Here is a 9,528-nt window from a genome sequence, read left to right as displayed (position 1 = left end):
AACTTGCGCGAAGGAGCAATTCTGATGTAAGATGTACGCTAGCACACTATCAACTGTACCGCCGACCTTTGCACCCAAGCGCTGAAGTCCCTTCGTATTTCCAACAAAACCATTGATCGACTTCAATAGTTCTTCCTTTGATGGTAAATCGCTGAATTTGACAAGAACAGCTGGATCTCAAACTGCGGCCTCCGAGTTTCGAATATCGTATAAGAGGGAGAGAGAGGAGCCTCCGGCTGGAATACTAGAACCTGATGCAGCATCCGTCGTTTGTAAGGGTGCGCCTGATGTAAGGGCCAGAATAGGTTCAAAGGCCTGTCGTATGGCGATGAATTTCGTGTAATCGAGATCGACCGCTACAGGCTTTAGGACGTAGGGACATAGGGGAAGTAGAGACTATGATAGGGGTATTTCAGATAGGAATGAAGAGTCGGCGAATCTCACGGTCGATTGTGTTTGTGGTTTTTGGCAAGGATGAAAAGAATGATGTACACTGCGACCGCAAGACTGCTGGAGGTGGGGAAAATATGTTAGGGGAACGAACTTTGGGCTACCGCTAGACTCACAGGGGTTTCTGGAAGAGCCAAAGTACTGAGCGTAAAGCGCCTATAGAGGTCGCTGCGAATAACCACCGAAATCCCCTGAATGATTTGGATGATTGAGACATCAAGCTTTCGCCTTCGTCCCCGAAATCAGGGTTATCCCTGCGGCTGGTGCGGAGTATCGGCGCAGTCCGATTAATCATCTTGGCCCTCGTTGAATTTCTTGTCGCAGGAATAGCAGACCGGCTTGATGACGTGACTTCGAGGCCAGATACTTCTAAGACGTGGTCCTGGTCGTGATTTCTCCTCTTGTATTTCCGTCTGCCCATTTGCTCGCTTTTGAATACTATGATTAACTACCGACCTCAATTTCGAGCGCGCGGGCACTTAGAGAGCTGAAGAGAGGGAAGATACAACCCCAAATATCCAGAGGTCGTAAGAGGAATTCCGGTGTCCAAACAGACTAATCACTGCATTTTGGGGTCCCATACCCTGACTATGTCCGACTCCCAGTATGTGATATCTTGGTGGCAAGAAAAGCTTGGGGTGTCAGATGTGGATGAATGCCAGGTGATGATCCAAAAACAGATACAGATCAGAGGCAAATCATTGGCACACCCTGATCGTTTGAGCGCCTGTTTGGTGCATGTGCAGGGTGCCAAACGACCATGAGCGCTATTATTTCCCTGCATTGTCTGTTATCTGAAACGTCCCCAATGTGTTCTTGCCAGTCACGTTGAACTCACCATTCTATATACATCCCTGGTTGGTAAGGTCGAATTGTCTCGAGGTGAGAAAAACCTCGATGTTGGCTGGTAGCTTGGGTACCCCGTCTCGAAGTATATCGGCTAGGTCCTCGAACGCTTGCTGCTCGCATTCATCCAAGATATCACCATAGGACGATCGGAGGGCAACGCTTTCCGATGGAGAGGCTCAGCCACTAATTTACTGAATTGCATTGTGAATGGGGCAGTCGCGAGAGTCGGATCTTTCTTAAGGGCAGATATGACTGAGGTGCGATAGGTAGGGTCGTGCACTGCTAGAGATCGAGCCATGCCGCTGAACAGGTGATCTGGCCGCGATTGCTCTCCTACTTTGAAAAAGAAGCTCAACAACAGCGCACCTCCATTCGCACACTTCTCTGCGACTGAGTGCACGAGGGATGTCTTGCCAGCACCGGCCACAGCAGTCAACAGCATCCCACGTTTCTCACTCTCCCTCACGTTGTAGCACCAGGCCATAATGTACTCAATGAGATTAATTCTAGTGCCGTCGAGGCATGCCTTAGTCGAATCATGGTGGGCGATAACGGGGTATTGGAGTTCGCTCAGAGCTGAGGCACTCTCGATTCCGCGAGTTGTACTTGCAATAACACCAATGGTCAAGCCCGTCCTCACCTGCATGATGACCGTCACCTTAAGATCAGGGGGGCAACACAATAACAGCGATTGGGCGTTGTCACCTGGAACGACTCTAAAGCCTCACAGAAATCTTTCCTGAGGTCACTGATCATGCCCAGATTGTTCATGTGAGAGATGAAATTGATGACAGCGGGCCGCTTTCCCATCTTGCGAAGCAATTGACTGATTTTGGTTTCGATACGCTGCAATGCCCTACCAAACGTCGTGTCATTACGAGCCAGGGGACCAGTGGATACATGCTGCTTACTCGCTTAGCATTGTAACACTTTCTACACATCGCTTTCCCTCTTCGCTCGACGCGTCATACGAGTCAACGGCCGTGACCACGTCAGCCATTGTTTTGACGATGTATAGCCTCCCATTGATTCCTGTTCTCCTTGAACATCTACAGAACAATAATTATCAGCGCTTCCGTGCGTAATTTCGCATATAAATCGCCACCAATCTTGACCTCGTCCAAGATGAAGAGTGCCCCTCCGGTGGCAGCTTTTAGGGGAGGGAGCAGATCAGACACGGCATCGATTACTGTGAGAATGGAAATTGCACAGTCAACTCCCGTCACAAGGGGATCATTGATCTTCTGCTTCAGTGACATTGTTGATGACGGGTGAATCGCTGGGATGTCAGGGACAACTGGTGATCAAGCGATTACGAATGATAACCGTCCGAGTCGGGCAACTCATTTCGATGCGCGGCAGCGGCACCCCCTGGATCTTTCGAGATGAGCTGACAAGACGATACTAGCTAGTCATGCCTTCTTCAGGAGACCCCCCCTTCACCAGGACACTGGCTGCAGCGCTTCATAACCACTGGGTTCGGCTGGGCCATGAGCAATTAGCAGCCAAAAGACCAACAATGAATGACAGGGCCGTTCAGTGTAAGCGACCACCTGGAGTGATAAGTTTGGCACGTCCACCCGGGAAAAGCGGGAACCCTCGGATCGCGAATCAAGTTTCTCGACTATCGTGGCTAGGAGGGAGTTTTTGGAGGACCTTGTACTCCAAAGCCTGGATGACCCGGTTCTAATTTATGTAATTGTACTCGAGATTCATGGGAGATTCATTAGGCACTTGTAGAGTAATGGATATGGGTGTTTGCGGGTAGAGAATCGAAACAATCCAGCGGATTGTAAGCAGAAAGAAAGAAGAACAGGTCTGAGGCCACTAAAACGCAAGCGAGTCTTGTAGGAAGTCAATAAATTGACGAGTTGGGCATAGATCGGTGTAGGGGCGCGGAAGCGGTCGCCAAAACGAAAAGACAGAATGGTGGTGGAAACGGGTTCAAGTAAAATTTCTGCATTCTGCATACTCACGCTAGCTGCCGGGTGTCCTGAATTGAATCAGAGCTCAACAAATCAACGATTTTTCTGTGCGTTCACTCGAATCGCACACGTTTATTCTCGCATGGTGGAAACGAACACTCACTCGCACGGAGCGGTACGGGTGGTTCGGTTAGGGAATAGACAAGACTGTTCATACGTGAACCAGGCGCGGAAGTTCGGGCAGTGTCGGGCATCTCCGTCTCCTACCGGTAGAAGCGCCTGGATGGGAGGGAGAATGGTTGGGCCAGGACAATGCCTTGGCCTCACATGCACGAGAGTGAGAGGGTATCGTTCCAGTGAGATCACGGAATTGAAGATGCACCTCAACAAGCTTTCACCTCCCCCAGGATGTCACTTTTGAGGTGAGGAGACGGAACAACAGCTACAATAGTCCATATCGCTGTCGTTAGCAGGCGAACTAACATGCTGCAGTCCTCCAACGCTCGAACGAGTTGGATAAGAAAGTATGGAAGGAACTTTCATTCAGAGTATTGAGTCATCTCTCTCTCTCCTCGTTTCCAGGTTCCATCCCTCTCGCAGCACAGGACATTCATCCTTGAAGATGAACGGAAATCGATCAGGCGTCTCTCTATGAGAAGTAGCCATACTCCAGCTGGTGGTTGAGACGACATCAAGTTCTGGAAACTTTCTCAGACCTGGTCGCGGTATGTCTCAGAATAGAACGATCACCTTGGGGCTCGTGCACGATGTTTATGCTTGTAACCGGGAAATATGCGTCAGCGTTCAGAGTCGAAACATGATTGGAGTTGCTCATGCTGAACTGACTAGCACCCATGCTAATAACGGGCACCACAACGAGTCATTTGCTGCGCATGAGTTGCGACTCTGCGGGCTTTTCGATTCTTAGGACAAGACGGGTGTGTTCGATATCCATCAGTCGTTATGTGACCTGAAGGCCAATATCTCCGTTGTTCACGGGAATGGAGGGGCAGAGTATCTCTCCATTCCAGTGAAAGCAGAGATGTTGATCTTTCGCGATCCCCATATTGACTTGATGTCTATTGACAAATTTCAGGCATTCGGAAATTGTCGCATCATTCCTTGAGAGCACCAGTGGCGTTTACATCGCACGCAGCCTTCACCCTTGATATGTAATGTTCGATCGCACGGCAGGAGTGGGTCGAAGGGGTGGCTTCGTTTGATCAGATGGTGCAGCCAATACGGTAGACGGGTACGGCCCTGGAACCATTGGCTTCAGTGGCAGATACAGCGAAAAGGCTAATGACGAGACTTACGTCGGCGTTCCACCACTCATTTTGTAATGAACAGAAGCTGTTCATGGATGCTAAAATTAAGCCTATAATTGGGGGTAACTTTATCAGGTATGGATTCAACGTGTATAAGCCGAGAAACCATCTCGCCACACAGGGGACTGTAAGCGCTCGCCACAAGATTTCCTATTTAAAAAATTTTCCCCAGCTAGACGTATACTTCTGCAACTGCTGAATGCGGCTTGCCATTGGCGTGTTTTGTGATGTCTGGTGCAGCTGCACCTTGTGCCCTTGGCACGTGGCGGACCCGGAGTGTGGGTCCAATGTCCATCCATTCAGCGCAGGGCAGCCGGTGGGAACGAACCTTCCTCATTCATCACAATGCCAGCTAACACTTAGGTAATCTTTGTTACATATCTCCGTTTTTTGGGTAGCATTCTTGATGAGATGGGCTTGGTTTCCTAAAGTTTCCGCAACGTTCGAACACCAGATCGCGAGCTCATCTGGTCTGTCCTCTTCCAATCGTTCAACTTTGTATGAGCATTTCTCCACGCTCATCATAAACGGAATGAGATGGTTCATGATCTGTGTCTCGGGAGAAATCCCTTACCAAGTTGGAATTGACTGAATCGGCTGGGAAGATCTGGATACTTGATCTCATTTACGAAATATTGCCCTAACAGCAGCTGAAGGGTCCATGTCGCATTCGTGGAAGCGTCGGTTGGAGTTTTCTTTGCCACCAAGTGGCGTCGGCGACACCGTGCACCGCTACACTCTTCAGCGAAGGTCCCGGTATATCCAGGCATGCGGCAAACTTTTCGGCCCAGTGCAGCGATGGTTTCGGGGCATGACCTGTCAGGGGTGCGCAAATTCTTCTATATACAGTCAATTCGGTTAATACGAATAACCAATCTGGCTAATATGCTGATGCATCGCCTTGATGACCGGATCTTTCCTAGCCATCTTCCTAGCCAAAGAGTGAATACGTCTTCCCAACAGGCCCTCCTGGTGTCACCTTGTATCGTCCCCCAATCTCCTGCTCACGGATATTGTAGCGGGACGTTTTGGGAGCAGTTTCGCAGTTGAACAAAGCTAAACGGTGCACTGGCTGACGAGAAATCTCGGATTTTGTGAAATATCAACTACGTATTCTGGGATCATGTTCATATCGCCAGTTGGAATTTCGACGAAGAAGGTGGCTGAATTTGGAAGGTTTTATTCATTCTTTCAGCAGTCTGGAGCTTGGTCATCACGAGGAGAGGATTGAATAGGTCTGAGAGGCATAAAAGCGTGGTCTGAGCATTAGTTCTCCCCACCAGTTCCTTCTTCTCCCCCCTCGCTCTCGGAACCCCAGTCGCTACTCGCCTTTGACGTCCTTGGATTGTCTCTCGAAGCCTGGTCTGTGGCCATTCTGAACCTCTTTCACCTCATGAATCAAGGCCCTCGATGTCCCACTCGTTGTCCACGTTGACGTTCCCCCATCGATCTTCTACCCCTTCACTTGATACCCTTAGCGCGTTACCCATGCTGCCATTCGAACCATCTGCGATCCTTCAAGTCCCTTTCTGTACAGGTTCCCTGCCTATTACGCAACAACTCTGACGTTTTAGATGATTTGTAGGTTGTCGATCTTCTTCGCTTACTGCACTTTGGCACCTTGGCCTTCTCATCGACCTGTGACCGACGTGCCTTGTGGATTCCATCGTCTAGGAAGCGAACAACAACCAACTGAATCAAGTGCAAGGACACATGGGGCCCCTTCAATCCGATGGATGCGCAACCGCGGAGCACGACTCGCTTTCGCTCGCAGTTCTGACCAGTCTGCCAGTTCGTTTTTCCCTGCGCCCTTGCTCCCGGAACTCTAGTCGTCGCCTGTCTTCACGACCTATGATCACAGCTCTCATCTTCATGCAACCTGGCCGTGTCTGCTTTGGCGAACTGCTTGTGGATCAGTTTTACTGGTTATCGAGTCTACACATCCTGCTTTCCCTCTATGACCATTTGGGCTGCCCATGGACTCCGATGACCCGTTGTACACCTTACAGATTTGACGCGCTTTGCAGGTTCCATCGACAAAGGAGAATGGACAACAAAGCAGAGGTGCAGGAACCCATACACGCCCTTTTCCCTTTTCTATCCGATGGATGCACAGTGAGAAAGAACGACCCACCTTCCTTTCCGCTCCAACATGTTGTTTCTGTCACCTGGTCTCGACGTATGCTCTTGCCCCGGGCCGTTTCCCTTCAAGCTCTCAGCCTTCCAGCCTTTCGGTCACAACCCACTTCCTTTGGAGTACCCTGTCGCCAAGTTTCTTTATGTGTATTTCGTCCTGGATCTTTCTCTTCTTGGGTAGCTCATCAATCACTATTTCTGGGTCATACTTCCAACAGAAGCGGCGAACACATCACTTCCGTCATATGACGAGTACGTATCATGATTTTCTTAGCAACCAATATTCATTGAACTCGTTCACGCAGCGGTATGTCCCGTTTATTTCGGGAGAGTGGGAGAGGGACACTTTGGCGGGACGCCCTCGTGGCATCGGTATGGACATGTTCCCACAGGCGCTTGCACCTGTTGTCCATGCCCCTTTCCTGTTAGGGTGGAACTTTGCGAGCCAGTTGGCTCGCATAGTGTCCACCCAACAGGTTTGGCCGTAAGTATCATTTCTCCTCTCACATTGAGACTCATGCTGACATCCTTACATGTCCAGGAACATCTTATGTTTCCCTCATTGTTGGGCAAGGAGCACATTTCATGGTAAGCTGATCAGATCCACTCGTGTATTTTTCGCCACTAACATTGGGTTACGCCACTGGCGGGAGCTTCCCCCTACATTAGTCGATTTTATAGCTCAGCTCCGTCATATGGTGCACTAGAAGCATGTTGACTGTAAGTACAGTTCCTTTCTTTTGCCTGAATTCGTGCTGGGATCCGTTCCACTCTGTTTCACCTATCTCAGCAGACGTGTATTTATCCAGGTAGTTGTGTACAATATTACTTTTCATTGCACTGGTTAGACTGAGATGCACGCCTATTGAGCTCTGCGTTACTTCCTTTGGTGTAAGCAACGCCGCGTCACCATCATACCTAAATCCAGGTTGCTGATCTGATTATCCTGTGGTCCTGCAACGTACCTACGCCTCAGTTTTCACTTATCTTTTCCGTTCATGTCAATTAGTTATTCTTTTTTTAGTTTCTCCGCGACAATCCATTATTGTTCACTAGCGAAAGAGTACCCCTATGACAGTTGTCGTTTCTCACTTTTCGTTTCTTGTTTCTTATGTTGTCCCTCGTGTATCTCCTGTCCGGTGCTACTTTACCGCCGTCCGTTGATCTCCTCTATCCGTTTTCTGCGTCTTCGACTCTATTGTACTACCGGGTACGCTACTCTGACTAAGCGCCCTGCCCGTTTGCGCACAAGCTTTGCAGCAAAAATCTGCGTATTGGGGGCATCTTACGATCGGCTGGTTGACGATTTACGAGCGCTAACCGTCGTTTCCCAATGGCACCGCTGCACAGGGACTGGATCCTCAGGCTCCGACTTGCGCTACCGTGTTTACCAGTGTTGGCAGATGCCCTGATGAGGGAACGCCGGCTGGGGTGGTCAGTACTTATGATTAGGCGATAGCGGCAACGCGGAATCCTGGTGTGAATGTAAGACAAAAGATATTGAATATGAGGGGAAAGAACAAAAACAAGAATTCAAACATAAGACACACTAAAAGAATCGTATGCGTGACAGCAGAACGCTCCGAGGCAGTAGCGCGCGAGAACGAATACGTGGGCTTGGTTTTGCGCAGGCACGGTCGAGTACGGGGGAAGGAGATCGACAAGCAAAAACAGGATGGTCAAAGCGAACGGTATTATAGCAGTGATGGCACTGGCAACTAGTACGCCTAGACACCGGTACTCCATGAGCGCTCGTTCAAATGAGTTCTGCTCAACACGAAATGAAAAAAAAAGCGAGCAGCCCAAGTGTACTGCTAACTCAGTTCCCAGAAGCGTACTGTAAGCTCATATATGGTGGCGGTCAGATGTCCTGGGTGGTGACCCCACGCACTGAGCTCGACACTTCTGCTGGCACGTCCGTGTTGAGCTGAGCCAGTATACATACATTTCAGGATCGGTACACACGAGATGAGAACGAATATCATCACAAACGCAAAAGCAGCCAAGCACAGAAACATACAAGGAGGACGAGGTCCATGCAGGCGAAGCAACGCATGTGCAGTTTGGGGTGGGGCGCTATCCGGTGATTAGTCCCGTCAAATTAAGCCCAGCGTCGGATAGTGAAGTCATGCATGTCGGATCGTGCCAGTATGACGCTGGAGTTTTAGCTGTTATTATGCATCCATGTGAAACGAGTTCAAAGTTTGATGCCCACGAATGCTAGTTACGTCGGCGTACCTGGCGCGTCACGAACCAAAATGACGATGAAACGTGGAAACTGAAAAAATGACGCGACAAGATCAAGAATCGGGCTGAGAGCGAGATGGTAGAGGGATAAGACAAGAGGTTGATTAGGGAGTGACTTGCGTTGGCCAGTTCAAGCTTCAGTCTTCACTGGTCATGCAACCAGGCTCTGTATACGTGGGGGCCAACCAGGACATATAATTTGAGGCTGGAGAAACATGAGAGACATGCAAGAAACATGCAAGATTTCCGAGTCAATGCAGACTACATGAACGAGGAAACGGAGATAAAAAGAAATGTCCAAGAGAGAAAGTCCAGAGTTGCGGCTGGCCCGTTACATGGGTTGAGGACTGCAAACAAGAAATCATGCCTCAGTTCGAGATGTGGGAACTTTCTGGCCAGAAGCGCTGCAGCGTTACAGCGTAGCAGTTACAATTGAACCACCGAACAAACTTACACTTGTCTCAACGACGTCGACCTCGTCACACACTTCTTATGCTCTCTATATGTACTTCGAGTGGGAGTTTGCTTGTCAGTCCTCTGGCGAAATTACCCGAGTCCGAGGCCCCAGCAATTAGCGTACTGATCAGAGGCTC

At 49.6% G+C, this 9,528-nt stretch overlaps 4 protein-coding genes across 4 annotated transcripts; 1 reads left to right on the top strand and 3 right to left on the bottom strand.

Moving 5' to 3' along the window:
• Positions 1 to 1,095: 1,095 nt before the first annotated feature.
• Positions 1,096 to 1,822, bottom strand: EI90DRAFT_3224689 (uncharacterized protein). Its single transcript, XM_039066479.1, has 2 exons — positions 1,289 to 1,822; positions 1,096 to 1,228 (listed from the first exon to the last, which is right to left on the bottom strand). Exon 1 carries the CDS (start codon positions 1,781 to 1,783, stop codon positions 1,391 to 1,393), a length of 393 nt encoding a protein of 130 aa, XP_038913594.1. The 5' UTR covers positions 1,784 to 1,822; the 3' UTR covers positions 1,096 to 1,228; positions 1,289 to 1,390.
• A 1,945-nt stretch (positions 1,823 to 3,767) lies between these two features.
• EI90DRAFT_3018218 (uncharacterized protein) lies at positions 3,768 to 5,322 on the bottom strand (the record flags this gene model as incomplete). Its single annotated transcript, XM_039057209.1, has 7 exons — positions 3,768 to 3,940; positions 3,975 to 4,081; positions 4,222 to 4,303; positions 4,370 to 4,484; positions 4,541 to 4,602; positions 4,930 to 5,046; positions 5,127 to 5,322. The coding sequence occupies 7 exons, from the start codon at positions 5,320 to 5,322 to the stop codon at positions 3,768 to 3,770; spliced, it is 852 nt and encodes a 283-aa protein (XP_038913593.1).
• A 621-nt stretch (positions 5,323 to 5,943) lies between these two features.
• EI90DRAFT_3018217 (uncharacterized protein) lies at positions 5,944 to 6,706 on the bottom strand (the record flags this gene model as incomplete). The annotated part of the gene is made up of 3 exons (XM_039057208.1): positions 5,944 to 6,059; positions 6,160 to 6,392; positions 6,687 to 6,706. 3 exons carry the CDS (start codon positions 6,704 to 6,706, stop codon positions 5,944 to 5,946), a joined length of 369 nt encoding a protein of 122 aa, XP_038913592.1.
• Positions 6,643 to 7,571, top strand: EI90DRAFT_3067974 (uncharacterized protein). Its single transcript, XM_039061062.1, is given in 7 exon segments — positions 6,643 to 6,720; positions 6,731 to 6,751; positions 6,772 to 6,865; positions 6,907 to 6,940; positions 7,019 to 7,118; positions 7,151 to 7,420; positions 7,433 to 7,571. The coding sequence occupies 5 exon segments, from the start codon at positions 6,734 to 6,736 to the stop codon at positions 7,283 to 7,285; spliced, it is 381 nt and encodes a 126-aa protein (XP_038913591.1). The 5' UTR covers positions 6,643 to 6,720; positions 6,731 to 6,733; the 3' UTR covers positions 7,286 to 7,420; positions 7,433 to 7,571.
• Positions 7,572 to 9,528: the final 1,957 nt, after the last annotated feature.

Source organism: Cantharellus anzutake (genome assembly GCF_015039405.1).
Source record: "Cantharellus anzutake strain C23 chromosome Unknown EI90scaffold_41, whole genome shotgun sequence".
Taxonomy (NCBI): domain Eukaryota; kingdom Fungi; phylum Basidiomycota; class Agaricomycetes; order Cantharellales; family Hydnaceae; genus Cantharellus; species Cantharellus anzutake.
Note: the sequence above shows the minus strand (reverse complement) of the source record. Positions and strands in the feature narration are given on the sequence as shown.

Bases quoted from the DNA above. Each gene is read 5' to 3' on its own strand.
- EI90DRAFT_3224689 (XM_039066479.1), bottom strand. From the start codon at position 1,783: ATGGCCTGGTGCTACAACGTGAGGGAGAGTGAGAAACGTGGGATGCTG.
- EI90DRAFT_3067974 (XM_039061062.1), top strand. The intron at 6,941-7,018 runs GTACGTATCATG...TTATTTCGGGAG, and splicing joins TCACTTCCGTCATATGACGA to AGTGGGAGAGGGACACTTTG. The intron at 7,119-7,150 runs GTGGAACTTTGC...TGGCTCGCATAG, and splicing joins CATGCCCCTTTCCTGTTAGG to TGTCCACCCAACAGGTTTGG.